Source organism: Mesoplodon bidens (genome assembly GCF_964165515.1).
Source record: "Mesoplodon bidens genome assembly, chromosome: 11".
NCBI lineage: Eukaryota > Metazoa > Chordata > Mammalia > Artiodactyla > Ziphiidae > Mesoplodon > Mesoplodon bidens.
Window position 1 is genome coordinate 28,158,890 of NC_138167.1, and position 27,707 is coordinate 28,186,596.

Here is a 27,707-nt window from a genome sequence, read left to right on the forward strand (position 1 = left end):
ACATATATACGGAATTAAAAAAAAAAATGTCATGAAGAACCTAGGGGTAAAACGGGAATAAAGACACAGACCTACTTGAGAATGGACTTGTGGATATGGGGAGGGGGAAGGGTAAGCTGTGACAAAGCGAAAGAGAGGCATGGACATATATACACTACCAAACGTAAGGTAGATAGATAGTGGGAAGCAGCCGCATAGCACAGGGAGATAAGCTCGGTGCTTTGTGACCGCCTGGAGGGGTGGGATGGGGAGGGTGGGAGGGAGGGAGATGCATGAGGGAAGGGATGTGGAAACAGATGTATATGTATGACTGATTCACTTTGTTATAAAGCAGAAACCAATAAAAAAAATAAAATTAAAAAAAAATACTAGCAAACAGAATCCAACAGCACATTAAAAGGATCATACACCATGATCAAGTGGGGTTTATTCCAGGAATGCAAGGATTCTTCAATATATGCAAATCAATCAACGTGATACACCATATTAACAAATTGAAGGAGAAAAACCATATGATCATCTCAATAGATGCGGAGAAAGATTTCGACAAAATTCAACACCCATTTATGATAAAAACCCTGCAGAAAGTAGGCATAGAGGGAACTTTCCTCAACATAATAAAGGCCATATATGAGAAACCCACAGCCAGCATTGTCCTCAATGGTGAAAAACTGAAACCATTTCCACTAAGATCAGGAACAAGACAAGGTTGCCCACTCTCACCACTCTTATTCAACATAGTTTTGGAAGTTTTAGCCACAGCAATCAGAGAAGAAAAGGAAATAAATGGAATCCAAATCAGAAAAGAAGAAGTAAAGCTGTCACTGTTTGCAGATGACATGATACTATACATAGAGAATCCTAAAGATGCTACCAGAAAACTACTAGAGCTAATCAATGAATTTGGTAAAGTAGCAGGATACAAAATTAATGCACAGAAATCTCAGGCATTCCTATATACTAATGATGAAAAATTTTAAAGTTAAATCAAGGAAACACTCCCATTTACCATTGCAACAAAAAGAATAAAATATCTAGGAATAAACCTACCTAAGGAGACAAAAGACCTGTATGCAGAAAATTATAAGACACTGATGAAAGAAATTAAAGTTGATACAAATAGATGGAGAGATGTACCATGTTCTTGGATTGGAAGAATCAACATTGTGAAAATGACTCTACTACCCAAAGCAATCTACAGATTCAATGCAATCCCTATCAAACTACCACTGGCATTTTTCACAGAACTAGAACAAAAAATTTCACAATTTGTATGGAAACACAAAAGACCCCGAATAGCCAAAGCAATCTTGAGAAAGAAAAATGGAGCTGGAGGAATCAGGCTCCCTGACCTCACACTATACTACAAAGCTACAGTAATCAAGACAGTATGGTACTGGCACAAAAACAGAAAGATAGATCAATGGAACAGGATAGAAAGCCCAGAGATAAACCCATGCACATATGGTCACCTTATCTTTGATAAAGGAGGCAGGAATGTACAGTGGAGAAAGGACAGTCTCTTCAATAATTGGTGCTGGGAAAACTGGATAGGGACATGTAAAAGTATGAGATTAGATCGCTCCCTAACACCATACACAAAAATAAGCTCAAAATGGATTAAAGACCTAAATGTAAGGCCAGACACTATCAAACTCTTAGAGGAAAACATAGGCAGAACACTCTATGACAGAAATCACAGCAAGATCCTTTTTGACACACCTCCTAGAGAAATGGAAATAAAGACAAAAATAAACACATCAGACCTAATGAAACTTAAAAGCTTTTGCACAGCAAAGGAAACCATAAACAAGACCAAAAGACAACCCTCAGAATGGGAGAAAATATTTGTAAATGAAGCAACTGACAAAGGATTAATCTCTAAAATTTATAAGCAGCTCATGCAGCTCAATAACAAAAAAACAAACAACCCAATCCAAAAATGGGCAGAAGACCTAAATAGACATTTCTCCACAGAAGATATACAGACTGCCAACAAACACATGAAAGGATGCTCAACATGTTTAATCATTAGAGAAATGCAAATCAAAACTACAATGAGATATCATCTCACACCAGTCAGAATGGCCATCATCAAAAAATCTAGAAACAATAAATGCTGGAGAGGGTGTAGAAAAAAGGGAACACTCTTGCACTGCTGGTGGGAATGTGAATTGGTACAGCCACTATGGAGAACGGTATGGAGGTTCCTTTAAAAACTACAAATAGAACTACCATATGATCCAGCAATCCCACTACTGGGCATATACCCTGAGAAACCATAATTCAAAAAGAGACATGTACCAAAATGTTCATAGCAGCCCTTTTTACAATAGCCCGGAGATGGAAACAACCTAAGTGTCCATCATCGGATGAATGGGTAAAGAAGATGTGGCACATATATACAATGGAATATTATTCAGCCATAAACAGAAACGAAATTGAGCTATTTGTAATGAGGTGGATGGACCTAGAGTCTGTCATACAGAGTGACGTAAGTCAGAAAAAGAAAGACAAATACTGTATGCTGACACATATATATGGAATTTAAGAAAAAAAATGTCCTGAAGAACATAGGGGTAAGACAGGAATAAAGACACAGACCTACTAGAGAATGGACTTGAGGATATGGGGAGGGGGAAGGGTAGGCTGTGACAAAGCAAAAGAGTGGCATGGACATATATACACTACCAAACGTAAGGTTTGGACCAAGAGCTAGCTAGTGGGAAGCAGCCGCATAGCACAGGGAGATCAGCTCGGTGCTTTGTGACCGCCTGGAGGGGTGGGATAGTGATGGCGGGAGGGAGACGCAAAAGGGAGGGGATATGGGAACATATATATGTGTATAACTGATTAAGTTTGTTAATTAAAATATTTAAAAAAAATAAAAATAAATTTGTTATAAAGCAAAAAAAAAAAAAACTAAAGAAGCTATATATAAATAAATGAAGTATGAAACAATGTCTCAACAAATAGAAAAATCAATAAGTAGGTCAAAATTATAAAAAAGAACCAAATAGAAATTCTCAACTTAAAAAGCACAGTAACAAATGAAAAATTCGCTAGAGGAGCTAAATTGAACATTTGAGCTGGCAGAAGAAATAATGAGTGATCTTGAAGATGGGTCAGTTGAGATTTTCTAGTTTAAGAAAGAAAAAGAAAAAATATGAACTTGTGAGATATGATCAAGCATAACAACATATATATATATATATATATATATACATACTGGGAAAACCAAAAGGAGAAGGGAGAGTGAAAGGGGCAGAAAGAATATTTTAGTACAAAAAGGAGAAGGGAGAGTGAATGGGGCAGGAAGAATATTTGAAGGAATAATTGTTGAAAATTTCCAAGGTTGCCTCAACAAAACTGAATCCTTACATGTGTTCAGAAAATGAAGTTTCCAGTGTATTGGACCAAGAGCTAGCTGTCCATCGAAATTCTAAAAGTACTTAGACATAACACATAATGTTCCTCCAGATTTTCTTCAGACTGATCTCTTCTATTGATAATATGAATAATAAGAATACATTTTTATTTGAAGTTATGGCACAAGTATTCATGCAGGTGTTTAATAAGGAATAATTGTTACTAAGTTTATTTGTCATAATATCAGATGTGACACCAATCTCATTAAACAAGCTTTGTTGGATAAGAGAGATACAAAGAGAAGAAGACATTTTAAAGCTAAGGAAACTCAAAATAATTGATCTCTGGAGCATTATGTGACTGGCAGTAAATGAGTTCTAAGTACAAGGAGAACTAGTATTAATGTGTTGTTTCTCCTCAGCCTTGAGGGTTTGGAGAAAAAACAGGCATCCATATAAGTACAACCTGTCTTATATTACTTCTACTGTCTATTTAGAGCCTTAATATTCTGTCCCCAAAAGACCCAGATAGAAAAATTGATCCATTACTCCAACTTTGTCTTTGCCGGGGGTAGCTTTTCTTGGGATAAGTTTGCTGCACCACACTCTAGATATCTCAGAGTCAACTAGGTATATATAGCACCTATCAAGATAATCTAAATGCATTTTACGTGTTTGTCTCTCCCATTAGACAGTGAAATTTTCATTCATTGCTCCATCCTTGGGAGTGTGGAATATAGAAGTCATGTCATAAATATTTTATTCATAAACTAATAAATGAATGAATGCATGGAATACAACTGCTTTAGCCTAGTAAGAAGGTGATAGGAGAAGGAGATTCCTCCACTCTTAACTTAAAGGAGGTCAATTTTAGTGTCAAATAGTGTCAATCTGGCAGGAAAGAGTTATCATTATTTACTAAGTACTGAGATATTCTCCTTTGCTAATGATGTATATTAAATTTAAAAAATCACAGAGGGAACTTCCTGGTGGTCCAGTGGTTAAGAGTTCACCTTCCAATGCAAGGGGTGCGGGTTTGATCCCTGGTTGGGGAGCTAAGATCCTACATGTCTCAGGGCCAAAAAACCAAAACATAAAACAGAAGCAATATTGTAACAAATTCAATAAACATTTAAAAAATGGTCCACATCAAAAAAGTCTTTAAAAAAAATCACAGAGAATATACAGATAACAAAGCTCAAGGATTAACAGTGCTAGAACATACCTTATGCTCAACACGTGTCTGGTAGTTAACTGGCAAGATAGGTTTAAGGCAGAAATAACTAGTGTGTTTGCTTTAATAACTTGGATTTCTTTAATGACTGAATCATACTTTCCCATTTCCTTCAGTCTTCATCTAAATAACAGGTAAGATGCTCAAACATACTAAGCAAAAAAACGACTTGTTATGTAACACAATGCCTACACAGAAAATTTTTCTATTTTTATTAAAAAAGGATTGAGGAAGATCTTAGGAAGGCAAAACATAATGGCTGAAGCTCAAAGAAGAATAAACTTGTATCTATATTGAATGTTTTTAAAATAAGAAAACTAACCTTTGGCAATTATCTTTTGTAAAAACCTATACTTTAAAAGAATAAATATACTTAATCCAGAGAAAAATAATAATAAAATAAAATTCCTCTTACCTCATATATATTGAACTGTGATTGCCCTCTAGAAAGTTCCCTATAGCTTGTTGTAAATTCTCCAATGAAATCATGACTAAAATTAAGGGGAAAAATATACATAGTATTAGTTTTCATATATTTGTTAATTATGTTTTAAAACTTTAAAAACTATAGTTTAATCATGAAAAATGCTTGATATTATTATGAACATAACATGATAATTTAAAACACACTGATACATAATTTCATTGTTCTTTAATTGTTAAGTATACCCAAAATTATATTTTGTTAGTATTCAAAAAATATTTAACTTATCCCACCAATGCTAATATTTCAAAGAGGTATATTAGGTTTAATAACTCATATCTCAAAAGCATTTTATCATCTATGCTATCCAAATAATTAACTATTAATTAGGATGAAAGTTTAAGACACTCAAAGATTTATTATTATCCATATCAATAATCACAAATATAATAAACAAAATCTTCAAACTTTTCTATGACCAGGATGTAATAGGACACTAGTTTTAAAAGGGACACTATTTTTTTTTTTTTTTTTTTTTTTGCGGTACACAGGCCTGTCACTGTTGTGGCCTCTCCCGCTGCGGAGCACAGGCTCTGGACGCGCAGGCCCAGTGGCCATGGCTCAAGGGCCCAGCCGCTCCATGGCACGCGGGATCCTCCCAGACCGGGGCACGAACCCGTGTCCCCTGCATCGGCAGGCGGACTCTCAACCACTGCGCCACCAGGGAAGCCCCAAAGGGACACTATTTTTAAACATTAACATAGAGAATATTCACCAAGCCTTATACTAATAATTTTAAAATATATTGTTAATACAAAACATGGTTATTCTAAACTTCTTTACCTTAAAGCAATCATCACTGCCTTCTCAGAAACAGAACTTCTACAGGTGCCTTCTCAGTTTAGGTGTGGAAGGGTAAGGATTGAGAAAGCATATGTTAGTTCTCACTATAAAATCCTTACTAATGTGATTACTGAGGCTGGCTTATGCAACTGTAAAACAGATGTTATGCATTCACCGGTTTAGAAGGGACGTGTATTCTACTACTCTGCACTAATTTAATGGTCAACACTAGGTTGAACACACACTGCTGAGAAATAAACATATAATGCTGGTATTTGGTGCAGTGGTGAAATGTAATGCATCAGAGGAAGAAGATCAAGACTGTAGGAGCTGAAGTAGTATAACAAACATAGGGGGTGTTGTCACTGTTATTTGTATCATAAGAGTTTAAGCTTGGCCCATTTGCTTGCAAATGTGAGGTGTTTATTACCATAAAAATGGATATTTTCCCCAAACTCCAGGCAGGTTTATGCTTAACTGTGATTCACTAAAATCCATAAACCTTCCATAGACCTGATGACCAGTAACAAGCAACAAGCAAATTGTGGCTAGGCAACGAAACTACTGATTGCTAAAGCTGGGATTTCAAAGGAAAATTTGCTGCCATTAATTTAAGTAGCGTTTTTGTAACAAAAAAATTTTTTTTTTAATTAAGATAAAACTCAGATATCCAGCCTCCCAGTTCTCCCTTATCTTAAAGATCTTGTGCTTTTATGACAATAGTCTATACAAGGCATTCTTCTTTACCCCAGTATCACCTTTTTTAGATTTAACTTTCCAAAGCAGATCTACACACATGAAAATGATAAAAGGAAAGAGCATTGAAGACTGTAACCAAATATATTTGCATTTTTGCATTTGTGAATCCAAACCTCCAGTATTCACTCTTTCGATTTACACAGGGAAAATTACAAAACAGTACTTTTGTGCTACATATTTCTTATAAATAAAATAATTCTCTTTGACTTTTAGAAGTGCAAGCTTATAACTGTGATATCTTTCACAGAAATCTTGAAAATTCTGAGTTATGGAAATTCTGCTTAGAACCTATCCTCTTCCATTGCTATGTGTGTTTTATATAACTTAAGTAATTGTCACCGAGAAAATGTTCTATTAAAGCACTTTAAACACAACACTTTGATATTGGTAAGTGTGGACAAGCCTTGTATAACCAGAGTTCACCACACTTGTGGTAGGAATCTAATATTGAAGCCTTAGAAAATGGCTGGATCATTTACTCCCTCATGGTAGTTTTCTGACTGTGTAAATTCTACACCTGTTTGGTTCATTATTTAAATTCAATGTTTAGGCCTCCTGCCACTCAATACTAATCAAGAACTTGGGTGAGAGAAGCAATAGTTACTGGTTTCCATTACTCAGTTGAGATCAATCATGCAATTATTCAATCACATCTCAAGAACATGTAATACATCCATCTGGATAAAGCCCGTCCAACAGAGTGGCAAATCTGGACTCAAGTGCAATGGTCAGGTTTCCTCAACTGCACACTGACATGCCATGCTGAAGTCATGGTGAAGCTTTCTAAGAAGCAGTTTTTGAATATCTAGATCTGTTTTGTTCTTGTTAAATTTGTTACCCTGCAGAGTTGAGTGATTAACAAAGGGGTACAATTCTCTTTGGTCTCAGTGCTAGGAATCTGTGCTGCTCACTTGTGTTTCCTATTCTGAAAAGACCCTGTTTATCATGAAACGGAGATTTTTGCCTCTGAAGTCGGTTGTTAAAAGAGCTTAAGCCAAATTTGTGGCACATCTCTAGCACGATATGTTTTCATGATGTGCTAGGAATCCTCAGCAACCTTTTCAGATATCTTACTCTTATTTTCCCTTTGCTTCAATTTCCTCACACAGTTTGGTTCACTATGTCTTATTATAAGCTTCCTTGGATCTTTTCAGAATAAGACAGAACATAAATAAAGAATGAATAAAATACTTGTTCCCCCTTCTGAATCTTGTTCAAGATGATTATTTTGCATAAAACACTTAATTTGCATGTCATACAAATGCAATGCCATCTTTGTGCTGTAGAGGAGAAAATGTATTGAGTCACAAATTACATTTCATGCTCCAAGACAAGATTTCTGTGACATACAGAAAACACATCATTGAATCTATTTAGATACAGAGAAATTGATGATCAAGAAGTGATGATTTGTCAAAAGGTCATAAACATAAGTGGCAATAGCAATGAAAGAGCCAAGCCTAGACATAAGGTGCTTTGTCTCATGAATACATCTGAAGAATCTGGGTGGATAAGTGAATAATTCTCAGATCTCTTGAAATGCATGGGAATTTTTAGTTTCCTTTGTCAACTGCTGTCCTTCAAATACTATATATTAAATCATAGGTAAGTACTTTAAAGTAAGTATTGAAGGAGGTTTTCACTGATTTATTCTTATAATTATCTTTTTCCCCATCATCAACCATTACTAGATTCTACTGAGATTAAAAGAAAGAAAAGTAATTTAATATTTTTTTCTGTTCACAACTGTCAATACTGTAATTTGAAACAATTCTTACTATACAGAGAAATATGATGAAAAGTACTTTGATAATAAATTACAATCAACAATTTCCTTGAGATTCAATAATACTGCTTTGCTATTTCCTGTTAATTTAATTGTAACTAAAATAATTCTTCTATGTTATAAGTCTCAAGCTCTCTGACTGCATTTACAAAATAAAGTTTACTGCAGGGTGGTTGATCTGATTTGTGTCCATTTACATCTCTAATTTTTTTCCAAAAAATTTTTTAATTGATATATGTTATTTAAAATCTGAGGAAATAAACCAATATTGAGAGCAAATTGATTAATATCATAGGTAGTAACTTGGCTCTAAAATGCCTTGTTTGAGTAAAGTGATTAAATTTTTGAATAAAATCTGTATATTATAATCATTTCTATGCTCTATTAATAGTGGAAAATGGGTATTATGTACATTCATATTTCTATCTGAAACATGTAGGACAGTCCCTATTTAACAAAGTGTCCATCTTCCCCTACTTTTGGCATCTTGTTTCACTTATCTTTTACTCTACTGCTTCGCTATTATCTCCTCTAAGAAATCTTTCCTGCTTTCTGCTCTTCCCCTTTGTTTAAAAAAAAACCCCAATCCTCTCTATCATCATACTTCCTATATTGTATAAGAGCTGTTGTTTATATATCTCCCCTCTTAGCTTTTATAACATACTTGAAGTTAAGAAAGATGATAATTTCATCTCAGTATTCTCAGCATCTACTTCAGTGCCTGGTAACCAATGGGAATTTTTGAATGTTGCAAATATACTCAAGTTAATGTCACGGTCATGCTGTAATCTTCCCTTGCCAGTAATATTAACAATTTTGCCTCTCATGAATTTTATTTAGTCCAAAAGAATGGCACAACATATTAGCAAATGGCAAAACATATTAGCCATTGTTACTCTATTTCTTTGAAACAACTCTGAGGGTAATGCTGATAACTGTTATTTTCCCATAGAAATGCACCCACATAATCACACCAAAGACATAGAAAAAAGAGAGGAGAATATTGCCTTTGCTTGGCGTTTCCAGTGATCTTCCTGAAGATCAACCTGCTTTGGGCAGAATAGATGACGCTTATTTTCCTCTCAGTCATTAAACTAATTTTTGCACATAGATACAAATGACAAATACACACTGAGTCCATCTCATCCCTCTCTCTATCATCATGTTGTCTTGAGTAAATCAGTCACTTTGGGGTCTTTATGTCTTCACCTAAAAATTGGAGGCAATGTCTATTTACTGTTTTGAAAATAATCCTAGATAATTCATTTGAATTCTTTCTGTGAAAGGTGTTTAATTCCTTATAAAAACATTACTAAAATACATTTTTCTGATTAGTAAGTAATATGACTCTAGACACTTATATGTATAGTTTTAAAGAAGCTTTCATAAAAATAACCCTTTGAAGATATAACAGGTTGATGAATTGCTATTTGGGTGTTACACATATACATGTGTCTTGTACTGGTCTTATGTAAGAATGTTTAATTCATTAAGCATACCTCTCTTTTGGAGTGTGACATGTTTCAGGTGTGCATTAACGAATGTCTCAAATGAGGATTTGTAAACAAACTGTAGATTAAAGAAAATTTCCCTAATTGGGATACTGAAAAGGTTTCAGCACAAAAATTGGCAGGATCTTTCTTATTTGAAGCCAAGCTATTAATTCCATAATTACAAGTAAAATGTACCATGGGACTTGTGATTTCCCATGATCACCACAAAAAGTCTTTATAAGTCCAGATAACAATAGCCTATCAGCTGTCCCTGATTTTGCTTTTTTTTTTTTTCCTTCTAGTCAAAGCTTTTGACTTTGACCCAACTTTTCAGCATTTAGGAATTTTTTATTAATGAGATGACACTAGCCTTCACTGATTCTTAAAATTTCAAAAAAATCAAGTATTTTTTTTACTTCTAACTTTCTCAAATCCAGACAGAGAATTTAGTTTCCTTTAAAAAGTCAGAAATATGGCTTTAACTATTCCTCAGTTATGAGTTGGTCTATATTTAAATCTACAGAACTATCATGATTCTTAATTAATTGCCCCAGTAAACACAGATTATCAGCACATTCTGACAAAAGTAATTTTTTTCTTTGTAATGTCCTGGTTTGTTTTTACTGGTAGAAATTATTATATATAAGATATATATGAATGTATTCAATGTAGAAGTTTTCATTTATCTCCAGTTTTGTTGAAATTTTAAGTAATTTCAAAAGGTTTACGTTTACTTTGCTCCTTCTGTAGATTACAACAACACTTCTGAGCCTCCAAGAAGGAAACAGATATCACCCTCAAATATTAACAATTCCCAGGAGAAAATGGCTAATTTTATCAGTCTTATTAAAACCTGCTCCTTGATCCATTTCTAATACAGGCAGAGATTTTAAAAGATATAAATACCATATATATATATAATAAGTCTTCATTTCCTTTTGGGTGTAAATATATATAAAATTTTATATAATCATATATAATGTTACGTCTACATAATCATACATTATAGTGAGTTTATATTTCACCTATTATTACTTAATATTTTGCTTATTAACTTTATTTTCACTTATTTCTTTATCTACACAAAGAGTTAGACAAATCACATTTTCTAAGATAAAGACAATATTTTTGATGTGGTTTAGATATAGCAAATGATATATGCCATAATAAAGAAACTGTTATTTATGATGAGTTATCAGATTGAAACCAAAATTGTATGCCTAAATACTCCAATTTAAAAAAAATACACGCTGTATACGTATTTTTAAAGTGTATTTTATATTATATACATTACTTTCAATGTTAGATTATTTAAACTGCATGTATATCTATACTGTAAATTTTAACTACACATAAAGTCTAACTTTTGAAAGAGAATTACCTTCAATTTTTTTCTATTGCCTCTAATAAGCTTAATGCACCAAAATATTGTCAAGCAAAAACTCCTCATTCAAATTCCATTTTACCTAATCAAATAAAAAGTGTGTCATATCTAAAGCCAAAAATTCTTAATGCAAAATAACTTTTACCTAGCAACAGTTTTACAAATGCAATTTAATTCATTATAAGGCAGGATGGAGTTTCTTTAGCTCTACAGGGCCTCTGGATATTTTTCTACGATAATATGAATTAGGAAGTTAACTGAGATAACATCTGAAGTAAAAATCTTCTCTAATTTTATGGAGTTTTATTTTTAATTTTATTTATTTATTTATTTTAAAATGTATTATTAATTTATTTATTTATTTTTGGTTGGGTTGGGTCTGTTGCTGTGTGCAGGTTTTCTCTAGTTGCAGCGAGTGGATGCTACTCTTCGTTGCAGGGCGTGGGCTTCTCATTGTGGTGGCTTCTCTTGTTGCAGAGCATGGGCTCTAGGCGCGTGGGCTTCAGTAGTTGCACCACGCAGGCTCAGTAGTTGTGGTGCACAGGCTTAGTTGCTCCACAACATGTGGGATCTTCCCAGACCAGGGTTCGAACCCGTGTCCCCTGCATTGGCAGGCAGATTGTTTACAACTGTGCCACCAGGGAAGTCCCCAATTTTGTGGATTTTTAAATACTTATGTTATGCATGTCACATATTTTCTCTGTAATTTCAAAGTGATTGAATTCTAATCTTTAGCTTGAGCGTTAATCTCTGGAAAGAAATGTCTGTGTGATTCAGTATCCCGTTTCTAAAATATACACTATCAGTTAGTGAATGTTATTTTTTTCAGACTAACGAGAATTAATAAAAATAATCAGTATTACTATAATAAGCAAAGCAAAACAAAATAAATGAAACAGAAGCAGTATTAACATAAAATAATAATAAATTTGATATTGGCCAAAGGATCAAAGTTTTAAAAAATGGGATTCCATGCTTTTGTAGCTTCTTAGTCTTTCTTTGTCATTGGTTTATGACCAAATAAATGCAATTCAAAGTAATCACTTTCTCTCCAGCATAATACAGTAAGTCCCCTACATATGAACCTTCAAGTTGCAAACTTTCAAAGATGCAAACGTGCATGAAATTGAAGCTTGCCCTCCATCTCCTATTGCTGAAGATCCCTCAGCTCTATCATCTCCCAACTCCTCTCCCTCCTCCACTCAGTAACTCTTCTTGCCTGTTCACTTGATGCCAGCCCCTGTATGCCAGCTGTTGTACTGTACTACTGTATTTTTCAAGTTACTGTACTGTAAGATTAAAAATGTTTTATTTCTTTGTGTTTGTTCTTTTTGTATTATTTGTGTGAAAAGTATTATAAACCTATTACAGTATAGTACTAGATAGCCGATTGTGTTAGTTGGGTACCTAGGCTAAATTTGTTGGACTTACTAACAAATTGCACTTACGAATGGGCTCTTGGAATGGAACTCATTTGTACTTAGGAAACTTACTGTAACATTTATTCAAGACTAAAAAAAAAAAAAAAAAAGAAAAGCACACAAACACCAGTCATAAGAAGATAGGCTCAATTCATAGTTTAAAAACTGTTATTTTAGCTATGTATCATATGCTTTTATAAATTGTTTGTTAACACACTGGTATATTTCTTGGCTAGTGCTCATAAATTAGTACTTAATTTATGTATTACTTTTTTCACTCAAACTTGCCTGAGTTCATAGATAAATCTATTTGCTCATCCATCTAGATTTACTATAATATTGCTAGCTTTGTTTATTCTCTGTAAGCATTGACTACTACTGTAATGTCTTTAAGAGATAATTATATCATCTTAACTTGTCTTCCTTTCTCACAATGTTTAAGACTGGAACACAGGGATTCTATGATTTCTCTAACCAAGGTTCGTACTGATAGGAAAGTGCCAGTGAAAAAACCTGACAGGAATAATACACACACACACAACACAATTCCCAGCCTGAAAGAGCAAAAGCTGGCAAGTTGCACACTACAGTCCACTGCTACCTATGGTTAAGGTCTTTTCAGTGGCAAACAATCCCTTCTTTGCCTCTGGCATACCTTTTCTATTCTATGTGTAGGGACACTTTTTCCTACAGTGGTGCCAGAGTTGCCAACAAACATCATAAGTGTTCTAGCTCTGTTGCCATCCTTACTTGTGGAAGGATGTTCCCTCTGGCCACCAGTCTCCATACTGTCCATTACCTTCCTGACAGACTGAGGTACTCCAAAAGAGACAAGAGAGATCAACTGCAAATGGTAAGTCACAAAGATGAGGAAATTAAAGTAAATTTGCTATTGAAGTTCTTTCAAACCTATGGGGAAAAATGCATTTTGGAGAGCTTTCTCTGATCAGTGTCAAGGTTTCAGATTTAACAGGCATACAAGCTAAAAAAAAAGTGTGTTTATGCAGTAGAAAAATATGAATTATTGCTGTTGTAGTTTCTAATTAATATATATAGATAATTCAAGTCTGAAAGCAGTCATCCAAATTGCCTAGAATATTTATCTCAAATAAAACCAAGTAATTCACAAAATTTTATTTTGTGCTGTGTAGATCAGGCATTGGTAGTAAAAAAATGTACATGTTATAAATTTAAAAAATGATCATCTCACTTTGGTGAAATTTCACATTTAAAGCTGACAGAATTTACTGTAATCCTTGGCATAGATCTCATGTGGCAGCTCAGAACTTGCAGATTTGAAAGAGTTTCAGCTACAGGGAGTTGTGTGCTTATTTTTATATTAATATACTTCACATTAATATAAAGATAATAACTACTTATCACCATTCAAGATTTATAAGGTCTTTTTGAGTACCTATATAACTATTCTTTCCACTTCTCTAAATGAATATTATTTTCTTATACTACTTATGGAGAAACACATTTTTTAGGTACTTTGGGTGGCTCTAATAATTCTTTATGTTTTTGAGCAGTGTAATCTTTATGACAATTGGTTTAACAGTGTAAATATCTTCAAAGTATTAGGATATGGAAATAAGATAATATACCTCATAAAAGTGTTTTTTTTGTTAGAAGCTTGAATAAATTAATATATTTTTAACTATATGAGACACCAGAAGACTGTGAAGCAAAATTTCAGAATACCTGAGTTTTCGAGAGATACAGATCTAAGACATTAATCAACATTAAAAGTACTGAGTGAGTACTTTTAGATGGATAATCCCTATTTGTAGAAGCTCTTCTTCTTTAATACTAAGCATAGTACGAAACTTGTGCTTAAAACCCAACCTAAAAATCTGTGAATTTTCTAGTGGAAATCAAAGAACTATCCATGCAACTCAATAAAAATAATGTTTTCCTGTTGGTTCTACCTTTGGGTTCTACTGATTCTGGTTAAGTCATTAGGCTTCTTAGTAAAAGTTTTCACCCCTCAAAATCATAAAATATACTTTCTCATCCACTTCACAAGAAAAGTTTAATTGATTAACTTGAGTTGTTCTGAACAGAACATCAGAAATATGTTTTGGGTTCTTGGAAGAAATGTACTATATTAGAAAATGGCCATAAATGCATAATCTCAATATATGTTAAAATTAATTTGAGAGGTTACAATATAAATTTACAATACATACATTCCATTGGCTTGCTTGTTTAAACTATGCTCTCTATATACAAATATATTAGCATGTAATATAAAGTGCATATATGCTCAACTCTTTTTACATATTAAATATCTTATTCTATACAGTTAGTAAAATAACAATAAAGAACTATTTAGAGAGCAATGGTTTCAAATGGGCATTGTGAATGTGTGAAGATTTAAATATAAGAATATTTTTATATACATCTAAATAAATATTCCAATTTTGAATTCACTTTAAACATAAACCATAGGGAAAACTGCACATCAAAAATTCTTCTCTAGTTTGTATGTTTATTCGGTTCTACCAGTAAAGTCACAAATTAAGGCCAAAAAATATGAGTTAACAAGTATTGTATCTCTATTCCAGGGTTGTAATCATAGAATAATTCTAGTAAATCAAGCAACTTAAGTAGCATGATCATTAAATATACATATATTTTCATATGTTGATACAATTTTATTTCAAGTGTGTATCAATCTCAAGATTTAGAAGATTTGTTTCTGAAAAAGATTGCAAATAATTCTGCAACACCCCTTAGTGTTGCATATATGATTGTAATTAATACATGCCATATATATAATTAACCTGAAATTCGAAAGTTAATAATCCAGATTACTTTGACTTCCTTAGAAACATTACATAATACATATTATATATAGGAGAAATTGAGATACCAAATTTAGTTCTTTTTAAGGACCTTATTTACTACTCACAATATAGTTACTGAGTACTCCCTCAAACTGAATCTTAATGCTAAACAATTACATTTAATCTGTTTAAATATACACACAGAATAAATGAGAAAAATGCAAGAGAATGGCTTATTCTCAGATATTCCTTGATCGTGTCAAATTGAGTGCAATGCCAAAGATGGAAATTTTATGTGGGGCTAGCATAATATTAAAATGTTGCTAATTTTTAGTAACATAAATCTTAATGTGGGCTATAATACATGGCTTAAACTATAATGCAGAAATGATTCAAGACATTATAAAACGTACATACAAAAGAAAGTTGTGCCTTCCATTTCTAATGAAGTGGATAATTGAAGCAATTACTTAGATAATATAAATACACTATTATCTGTATACTTTAAATAAAACCTATTTTTCAGTTTTTGTTTTCCCATCTTCAACTTGCATGTATAGGCACAAATTAGAAATTATGAGTACCAAAACTATGCACCCAAGCAGGTTGGAACTAAGAATATCATAACTGTATATCAGAGTTTAAATATCAAAAACAGAGTAGAAATGCTTGATGTAGGAGAGCAGTGAATCAAACTTCAGGACATTAAGTATCTTTTAGGTACCTCAGCTCAGTCATTTGGTTAAAAACTTTTTAAAATAAATAAATAACACCAAGTTCTCAAATATATCTGAACATTTACCAAAGCTAAGTTTTCACTGGTAGTGACAATGTTCTGTGTCTTAGTTTTCCTTCAGATCAATACAATTTGCCTTTTAAGTGTGATTTGACTATAACATGTATAAATGGCTAAAATATTATTTTTGTCTTGTTTTAATTCTTTCAGGTAATGTCTGCTATAGTTACCATCAAATGCTAAAAGGAAGAACCTGTGCTTCAAAGGAAAGATTCTGGACTTCTGAATATCCTGTTCCATTTTTCCTACACTAAGATGATGGGAGATAAAAGCAGCACTTAGAAAGGCAGTTATGTCACACAGTAGTTTGCTTTGAAAGCTATGACTACCTAGTAGTCATATAAAACAGACAAGTCATTTCCACATTCTGAACCTTAATTTTCATATCTAAAAAAGAAAAAGAACAATAATAATATTCCTTTGGGGGATTTATTTTTATAATTGAGAGGGAATATGTATAATTGCTTAGACTATCAAATTAAAATTAAAACTCTTATAAATAATCATCATGTAATTGAATTATCAAACTATTCTGTAAGAGAAATTTATACAACAAAAAGACCACACCACAATACTCTTTCTTTCCCATTCATATTCTCTCTTCTTTATCTCTTTTATCTCTTTTTCTGACTAGCCAATTTCAATGGAATATTAAAATTATTACAAAATAAATGTATTCGGCAAGTTCATGTGTGTAGTGAACTTCTCAGTTGTCAAATTTTAAAAACTGTTTTTTACAGGATTTACTTATTGCTAAATTTAGTTTCATGTGTATTTGAAACACTAATAGGTGACTGAGAAACATAAAGCTACACAACACATGTTAACACAAAATCTCAAATTGTCTTCGTGTTGAGAATCAGAGAAAACAGTGGGTGACCATTACATACCAATAATCATCCTATTGTATAAAGGATAAGTATCATTACTAACAAAAAGTCTTCATACTCACAACCAGAAGTTTCATTTAACTGTAGGACTTTTATGGCCAGCTCTGCAGAATTTTCTCCCAAAACTCTCATGAAGCAATTACATATACTTAAATTGTTCCAAATAAATTTTTAAAGTAGAATGTTTTCCAATTTATACCTTTAATTTATATTCCAACATCTCTCAGATTCCCTAGTCTCATAGTTCTAATAGCCTGATACACATCTCCACTGTGATATATAATTTTGAAAACAGGAATTAGGGGTGGGAAAGATAAAAGGATATACTGTAAATGGAAAAACCTTTAGCAGCTCATTCTTGGGAGAGGTAAAGAGAAACTGGGTAAAACCCAGCCAGGACTTGGATATATCTGAATCTGTTAGGAAGAGAGAGCTGAGCCATGTGTAAGAAAGCACAACAGAAATAGGTTGATGTCATCTGAAATGTTTTCATTCTTCTGGCATTAGATCATCAGGAGAGTTTTAGTATTATCTGATTGAGACTATAAAATAGGTTTACATTTGGAGTATCATCAAGACCAAGCAAAAGGTAATATTAGAATTTTAAATTCACCAAGTCCAAAATCAAGTCCATTTCATCCATAAACATGGTTTAATTGTATTGATCTGTTCCAAATCTCAAAAAGAAAAAAAACAAAACAACAACAAAAAAAACAGTGTCACCATTGGAGGTTTTTTATTATCCTATTCCAGGATGATTTTCTAAAATGGTTCTCAACCCAAATGTGCATCAGCATGACCTGGGGAGTTTTTTCAAAAACAAACCTTTAGACTGCACCCCAAGCCTTCTGAAGTAGAATCTGCAAAGATCCTATTTTGAGAAAAGCTCTCTAGAGGATTCTCATGCAAGTCTTCAGTTGAGACCACTGCTGTAAATGGTCCACAATGTTTCTGGCAAAAAGAAAATTTCAATATATTTTGATCCTGATTACAGAAAAAGATCAAGGTTTTCTAGAGAACGGAGATGTCACTTAAGGTCATCACAGAGATGTGGAAAATATTCTTCAGGGTAAGCAAAGGTAAAACACTTTGAATATGGATCAAAAATATTTGTGGATGTAGATGGTAAAGTTACCTGAAGCCACGACTATATAAATCAATGCAATATTTTATCCAGTAAACTGGAGGTCAAAAATGATTGTCATGAATTAGTAAAAGAGGTAATGCTTTTTTTGCCTTTTCTTCCTTGGAAACCTCAACACATTTCTCATGCATACTATAATATAAATAAGCTGTATTTTTTCACACTAATTTTTTACAAAATTGCAAACTGGAAGATAGGTCAAAGTATACCATGAAATAACAAAAATGATGAAAACAATGCTGAGCTGCTTCAGAGTTGAATGACTGAATATCTTATGTACACAAATGTCAGTCTCTCAAAATACTGTTGAAAACTCTGCTTTCTTTCATCAGGAGACTGTTCCTTGGCCAAAAGCCTCAATAAAGAAATTATTCTTCAATGTTTGGAATATAACAGAAACATAAAGCTTTTTATTTTAAGGACAAACACTGAGGATCCTTAGAGATCCTAAGATTCAGAGGAACTTAAAATGATCAGCAGTAAAACAGGTGTTACCTTATGTTTTATGGGGAAAAAGTGCTATTAAAAGTTTCCTCTTTGTTACTGCTCAACTTTAAAATAAGATCTAGAGTCCTATGTAGGGAAAATACAGATTGACTTTAAATATGATTTTGATGTTTTTGTCACTAGAACTGGTAAAATGAGCATACAAATTATATTAATTAAATGAGTAAGAAAAAATTTAATATATATTTTCTATAAAGATGAATTTGAAATTTGGAACAAATGAATGATCTGGGAGCCAGTTTAACTTCTGCCAGCTCACTCACACTTAATTAAGCATCTATATTTGGAATATAGAATTCCACTCATCTGCTCTTCCCAAGCTGATCTGAAGCAACCAGATTTTTCTGGATTTAATTGAAAGAAAATAATAGATTCAAGCTCACTAAAAAAAGACACCACATTTTGTATTAACAGCTAATCAAACTACTATTACCAATATTTGTATTTATTGCCAAAGATAGACTCCTTTGTTACGTATCCTCCATTGTGTATCTGTCCAGAGGTAAAATCTCTGCTTGTTGACTTAATCATCTATCTCTCAAGCCCAGAGATAAAAAGGTATGAATTGGATTAGGAATATCTAGTCACGCTGTAGAAGTGGCGAGTTGGTATGTCAAATTGATTTATTTATAATGTTGGTATTTCTATACATCTGGTTGACATATTTTCTTAAGAGCTCATGGTAAAATTCTTGAGGATAAGGTAACGCATAAAAAAGTAAATAAAAGGGTATTTAATCACACTATCCATAGATAAACTTGCTAATGGTTAGTATATATTTTCTATTTACATATTTTAACATATTCCAGATACAATGTATAAAGCTGCACTGTCCAATAAGGGAGACATTAGTGAAATGTAGCCATTGATTACTTGAAAACGTGGCTACCAATATGCTGAAGTAGCCTACTAGTAGACTGGCACCAGCCTTGGGCACCCTGGGCCTTGCAGGCAGCTGCCTCAAACTCAGCCCTGCCCCTAGTGGGCAGACAGGAGCCCTCCACTGCAATGACCCTCCCCCTGCCAGGGTCCTGCAATTAGACACTCTGGGACTTGCCTCTCCAATCAGTGGGCCCAAACCTGCCTGGGTTTGAACTGAGCATCCCCAGGTCCATCAGCCAGTGGACCAGGACATCCACCAACCACCAGCAGCTAGCACCAAACCTGAGAACTCCCAGGCCACACAGCCAACAGCATTGGAACACAACTGCACCCACCAGCAGGCCACCAGTCATGACACAAGGCAGGGTCTGGCAGCCAAACAGGGCAAAAGTCAGCCACGTTCACCAGCATCCCACAGTAGCTGGCATTGACACAAGGGAAGGGCCTACACTGCCCATACAGGGGGCTCCACTAGAGTGATACATCTGGTGACCAGAAGGAAGTATGCTGCTGGGCTCAATAGGATGTCTCCAACATAAAGCCACTCCTCCAAGACTGAGAAACATAAGCAACCTACCTAAACATAGAAATAAACATAGAGAATTAGACAAAATGAAGAGACAGAAGAATATATTCCAAATGAAGGAATAAGATAAAACCTCGGAAAAAGAAATAAATGAACTGGAAATAAAGAATATTACCAAGGAGAGTTCAAGGTAATGATCATAAAGATGTTCAACAAATTTGGGAGAAGAATGTATGAACACAGTGAGAAAGTTATAAAGAACTGGAAAATATAAAGAAAAACCAAACAAAGCTGAAGAATATAATAACTGAAATTTTAAAATCACTAGAAGGGCTTGGTTGAGGAAAATGGTGGAAGAGTAAGACTTGGAGATCACCTTTCTCCCCACAGATACATGAGAAATACATCTAGACGTGGAACTGCTCCTATAGAACACCCACTGAATGCTGGCAGAAGACCTCAGACCTCCCAAAAGGCAAGAGACTCCCCACGTACCTGGGTAGGGAAAAGAACAAAGAGAAAACAGAGAGAAAAGAATAGGGAAGGGACTTGCACCAGTGGGAGGGTGCTCTGAAGGAGGAAAGGTTTCCACACACTAGGAAGCCCCTTCACGGGCAGAGACTGCGCATAGCGGAGGGGGGAAACATCGGAGACGTGGAGGAGAGTGCAGCAACAGGGGTGTGGAGGGCAAGAGATTCCTGCACAGAGGATCAGTGCCGACCAGCAATCACCAGCCTGTGAGGCTTGTCTGCTCACCCGCCGGGACGGGTGAGGGCTGGGAACTGAGGCTCGGGCTTTGATCCTATCGCAGGGAGAGGACTGGCGGCATGAACACACCCTGAAGGGGTTAGTGCGCCATGGCTAGCCGGGAGGGAGTCTGGGAAAAAGCCCGGACCTGCCGAAGAGGCAAGAGACTTTTTCTTCCCTCTTTGTTTCCTCGTTTGCAAAGACAGGGGAATAAAAGCGCTGCTTAAAGGAGATCCAGAAACGGCGCAAGCCGAGGCTATCAGAGCAGACCCCAGAGAAGGGCGTGAGGTGCTAAGGCTGCTGCTGCCACCACCAAGAAGGCTGTGTGCGAGCACAGGTCATTATCCACACCTGCCCTGCTGGGAGCCTGTGCAGCCCGCCACTGCCAGGGTCCCGGGATCCAGGGACAATTTCCCTGGGAGAACGCATGGTGTGCCTCAGGGTGGTGCAATGCCACAATGGCCTCTGCCGTCGCAGGCTCGCCCTACATCCATACCCCTCCCTCCCCCTGGACTGAGTGAGCCAGAGCCCCCGAATCAGCTGCTCCTTTAACTTCATCCAGGCTGAGCAAAGAACACGCGCCCTCAGGGGACCTACATGCAGAGCGGGTCCAAATCCAAAGCTGAGACCCTGGAGCTGTGCAAACAAGCAAGAGAAAGGGAAATCCCTCACAGCAGCCTCAGGAGCAGCGGATTAAATCTCCACAAACAACTTGATGTACCCTGCATCTGTGAAATACCTGCATAGACAACGAATCATCCCAAATTGAGCAGGTGGACTTTGAGAGCAGGATATATTATTATTTCCCCTTTTCCTCTTTTTGTGAGTGTGTATGTGTATGCTTCTGTGTGAGATTTTGTCTGTATAGATTTGTTTTCACCATTTGTCCTAGGGTTCTTGCCCTACTTTTTTTTTTCTTTTTACTTAAAAAAAATTTGTTTTCTTAATTTTTTTTTTTTTTTGTGGTACATGGGCCTCTCACTGTTGTGGCCTCTCCCGTTGGGGAGCACAGGCTCCAGACCTGCAGGCTCAGTGGCCATGGCTCACGGGACTAGCCACTCCACAGCATGTAGGACCTTCCCAAACCGGGGCAAGAACCTGTGTCCCCTGCATTGGCAGGCAGACTCTCAACCACTGTGCCACAAAGGAAGTCCAATTATTTTTTATTTTAATAACTTTATTTTATTTTATTTTATCCTCTTTCTTTATTTCTTTCTACTTTTTCTCCCTTTTATTCTGAGCCGTGTGGATGAAAGGCTCTAGATGTTCCAGCCAGGAGTCAGTGCTGTGCCTCTGAGGTGAGAGAGCCAATTTCAGGACACTGGTCCACAAGAGACCTCCCAACTCCATGTAATATCAAATGGCAAAAATCTCCCAGTGATCTCCATCTCAACATCAAGACCCAGCTTCACTGAAAGACCAGTAAGCTACAGTGCTGGACACCCTATGCCAACAACTAGCAAGACAGGAACAGAACCCCACCCATTAGCAGAGAGGCTGCCTAAAGTCATAATAAGGCGACAGACACCCCAAAACACACCACCAGACGTGGACCTGCCCACCAGAAAGACAAGATCCAGACTTATCCAACAGACCACAGGCACTAGTCCCTTCCACCAGGAATCCTAAACAACCCACTGAACCAACTTTAGTCACTGGGGACAGACAGCAAATAAACGGGAACTATGAACCTGCAACCTATAAAAAGTAGACCCCAATCACAGAAAGATAAGCAAAATGAGAAGATAGAAAAAAAAAAAACAGCGGATGAAGGAGCAAGGTAAAAACCCACCAGACCTAACAAATGAAGAGGAAATAGGCAGTATAGCTGAAAAAGTATTCAGAAAAATGATAGTAAGATGACCCAAAATCTTGGAAATAGAATAGAGAAAATGCAAGAAACATTTAACAAGGACCTAGAAGAAATAAAGAGGAAAGAAGCAATGAGGAACAACACAATAAATGAAATTAAATCTACTCTAGAAGGGATCAATAGGAGATTAACTGAGGCAGAAGAATGGATAAATGACATGGAAGATAAAATAGTGGAAATAACTACTGCAGAGCAGAATAAATAAAAAGAATGAAAAGAACTGAGGACAGTGTCAGAGACCTCTGGGACAACACTAAATTCAAATTATAAGGGTCCCAGAAGAAGAACAGAAAAAGAAAGGGGCTGAGAAAATGTCTGAAGAGATTATAGTTGAAAACTTCCCTAATATGGGAAAGGAAATAGTTAATAAAGTCCAGGAAGCACAGAGAGTCCCATACAGGATAAATGCAAGGAGAAACATGACAAGACACATATTAATCAAACTCAAAAATTAAACACAAAGAAAATATATTAAAAGCAGCAAGGGGAAAACAACAAGCAACACACAAGGGAAACCCCATAAGGTTAACAGCTGATCTTTCAGCAGAAACTCTGCAAGCCACAAGGGAGTGGCAGGACATATTTAAAGTGATAAAGGAGAAAAACCAACAACCAAGATTACTCTAACCAGCAAGGATCTCATTCAGACTTGATGGAGAAAATAAAACTTTTACAGACAAGCAGAATCTGAAAGAGTTCAGCAGCACCAAACCAGCTTTACAACAAATGCTAAAGGAACATCCCTAGGTAAGAAACACAAGAGAATGAAAAGACCTACAATAACAAACCCAAAACAATTAACAAAATGGGAATAGGAACATACATATTGATAATTACCTTAAATGTAAATGGATCAAATGCTCCCACCAAAAGACACAGACTGGCTGAATGGATACAAAAACAAGACCCACATATATGCTGTCTACAAGAGACCCACTTCAGACTTAGGGACACATACAGACTGAAAGTGAGGGGATGGAAAAAGATTTCCATTCAAATGGAAACCAAAAGAAAGCTGGAGTAGAATTCTCATATCAGACAAAATAGACATTAAAATAAAGACTATTAGAAGAGACAAAGAAGGACACTACATAATGATCAAGGGATCGATCCAAGAAGAAGATACAACGATTGTTAATATTTATGCACACAACACAGAAGCACCTCAATACATAAGGCAAATACTAACAGCCATAAAAGGAGAAATTGACAGTAACACATTCATAGTAGGGCACCTAACACCCCACCTTCACCAATGGACAGATGATCCAAAATGAAAATAAATAAGGAAACACAAGCTTTAAATGATGCATTAAAGAAGATGGACTTAATTGATATTTATAGGACGTTCCATCCAAAAACAACAGAATACACATTTCTCTCAAGTGCTCATGGAACATTCTCCAGGATAGAGCATATCATGAGTCACAAATCAAGCCTTGGTAACTTTAAGAAAACTGAAATTGTATCAAGTATCTTTTCCTGCTACAATGCTATGAGACTAGATATCAATTACAGGAAAAGATCTGTAAAAAATACAAACACATGGAGTCTAAACAGTACACTACTTAATAACCAAGTGATCACTGAAGAAATCAAAGAGGAAATGGAAAAATACCTAGAAACAAATGACTGTGGAGACACGATGAAAAAAACCTATGTGATGCAGCCAAAGCGGTTCTAAGAGGGAAGTTTATAGCAATACAATCCTACATTAAGAAACAGGAAACATTTCAAATAAACAACCTGAACTTGCACCTAAATCAATTAGTGAAAGAAGAACAAAAAACCCCAAAGATAGCAGAAGGAAAGAAATCATAAAGATCGGATCAGAAACAAATGAAAAAGAAATGAAGGAAATGATAGCAAAGATCAATAAAACTAAAAGCCGGTTATTTGAGAAGATAAAAAAAATCAATAAACCACTAGCCAGACTCATCAAGAAAAAAAGGGAGAAGACTCAAATCAATAGAATCAGAAATGAAAAAGGAGAAGTAACAATTGACACTGCAGAAATACAAAAGATCATGAGAGATTACTACAAGCAAGTGCATGCCAATAAAACGGACAACCTGGAAGAAATGGACAAATTCTTAGAAATGCACAAACTGCCAAGACTGAACCAGGAAGAAATAGAAAATATGAATAGACCAATCACAAGCACTGAAATTGAAACTGTGATAAAACATCTTCCAACAAACAAAAGCACAGGACCAGATGGCTTCACAGGCGAATTCTATCAAACATTTAGAGAAGAGCTAACACCTATCCTTCTCAAACTCTTCCAAAATATAGCAGAGGGAGGAACACTCCCAAACTCATTCTACGAGGCCACCATCACCCTGATAACAGAACCGGACAAAGATGTCACAAAGAAAGAAAACTACAGGCCAATATCATTGATGAAAATAGATGCAAAAATTCTCAACATAATACTTGCAAACAGAATCCAACAGCACATTAAAAGGGTCATACACCATGATCAATTGGGGTTTATTCCAGGAATGTAAGGATTCTTCAATATATGCAAATCAATCAATGTGATACACCATATTAACAAAACTAAGGAGAAAAACCATATGATCATCTCAATAGATGCAGAGAAAGCTTTCGACAAAATTCAACACCCATTTATGATAAAAACCCTGCAGAGGGAACTTTCCTCAACATAATAAAGTCCATATATGACAAACCCACAGCCAACATCATCCTCAATGGTGAAAAACTGAAACCATTTCCACTAAGATCAGGAACAAGACACTCTCACCACTCTTATTCAACATAGTATTGGAAGTTTTAGCCACAGTAATCAGAGAAGAAAAGGAAATAAAAGGAATCCAGATCAGAAAAGAAGAAGTAAAGCTGTCACTGTTTGCAGATGGCATGATACTATACATAGAGAATCCTAAAGATGCTACCAGAAAACTACTAGAGCTAATCAATGAATTTGGTAAAGTAGAAGGATACAAAATTAATGCACAGAAATCACTGGCAGTCCTATACACTAATGATGAAAAATCTGAAAGTGAAATTTTAAAAAAACACTCCCATTTACCACTGCAAAAAAAAAAAAGAATAAAATATCTAGGAATAAACCTACCAAAGGGGACCAAAGATCTGTATGCAGAAAATTATAAGACACTGATGAAAGAAAATAAAGATGATACAAATACCATATTCTTGGATTGGAAGAATCAACATTGTGAAAATGACTCTACTACCCAAAGCAATCTACAGATTCAATGCAATCCCTATCAAACTACCACTGGCAGTTTACACAGAAGTAGAAAAAAATTTTTCACAATTTTTATGGAAACAGAAAATACCCTGAATAGCAAAAGCAATCTTGAGAACGAAAAATGCAGCTGGAGGAATCAGGCTCCCTGACTTCAGACTATACTACAAAGCTACAGTAATCAGGAGAGTATGGTACTGGCACAAAAACAGAAATATAGATCAATGGAACTGGATAGAAAGCCCAGAGATAACTCCATGCACATATGGTTACCTTATCTTTGATAAAGGAAGCAAGCATATACAGTGGAGAAAGACAGCTTCTTCAATAAGTGGTGCTGGGAAAAGTGGACAGGTACATGTAAAAGTATGAGATTAGAACACTCCATAAGACCATACAAAAAAATAAGCTCAAAATGGATTAAAGACCTAAATGTAAGGCCAGAACTATCAAACTCTTAGAGGAAAACTTAGGCAGAACACACTATATCATAAATCAGAGCAAGATCCATTTTGACCCACCTCCTAGAGAAATGGAAATAAAAACAAAAATAAACTAATGGGACCTAATTAAACTTAAAGACTTTTGCACAGCAAAGGAAACCATAAACAATATGAAAACACAACCCTCAGAATGGGGGAAAATATTTGCAAATGAAGCAACTGACAAAGGATTAATTTACAAAATTTACAAGCATCTCATGCAGCTCAATAACAAAAAAACAAACAATCCTATCCAAAAATGAGCAGAAGACCTAAATAGACATTTCTCCAATGAATTTATACAGATTGCCAACAAACACATGAAAGAATGCTCAACATCATTAATCATTAGAGAAATGCAAAGCAAAATTAAATGAGATATTATCTCACACCGGTCAGAATGGTCATCATCAAAAAAACTAGAAATGGGCTTCCCTGGTGGCGCAGTGGTTGAGAATCCACCTGCCGATGCAGGGGACGTGGGTTTGTGCCCTGGTCCGGGAGGATCCCACATGCTGCGGAGTGGCTGGGCTCGTGAGCCATGGCCGCTGAGCCTGCGCATCTGGAGCCTGTGCTCCACAGTGGGAGAGGTCACAGCAGTGAGAGGCCCGCGTAGCACACACACAAAAAAAATCTAGAAACAATAAATGCTGGAGAAGGTGTGGAGGAAAGGGAATACTCTTGCACTGCTGATGGGAATGTAAATTGATACAGTCACTATGGAGAACAGTATGGAGTTTCCTTAAAAATAGTACAAATAGAACTACCATACGACCCAACAATCCCACTACTGGGAATATACCATGAGAAAACCATAATTCAAAAAGAGTCATGTACCAAAATGTGCATTGTGCTCTATTTACAATAGCCAGGAGATGGAAGCAACCTAAGTGTCCATCCTCGGATGAATGCATAAAGAAGATGTGGCACATATGTACAATGGAATATTACTCAGCCATATAAAGAAACGAAATTGAGTTATTTGTAGTGAGGTGGATGGACCTAGAGTCAGTCATACAAAGTGAAGTAAGTCAGAAAGAGAAAAACAAATGCCGTATGTTAACACATATATTTGCAATTTAAGAGAAAGAAAAAAAGGTCATGAAGAACCTAGGGGCAAG

General features: G+C 35.4%; 1 protein-coding gene across 2 annotated transcripts in view; it reads right to left on the reverse strand.

Moving 5' to 3' along the window:
• Positions 1-27,707, reverse strand: part of CPNE8 (copine 8) — a 229,608-nt gene that overhangs the window by 84,118 nt on the left and 117,783 nt on the right. For both annotated transcript variants that reach the window (XM_081247806.1, XM_081247807.1), the window contains exon 6: positions 5,018-5,093. In XM_081247806.1, the coding sequence (XP_081103932.1) occupies positions 5,018-5,093 (76 nt within the window). The remainder of the gene's footprint in view (positions 1-5,017; positions 5,094-27,707) is intronic.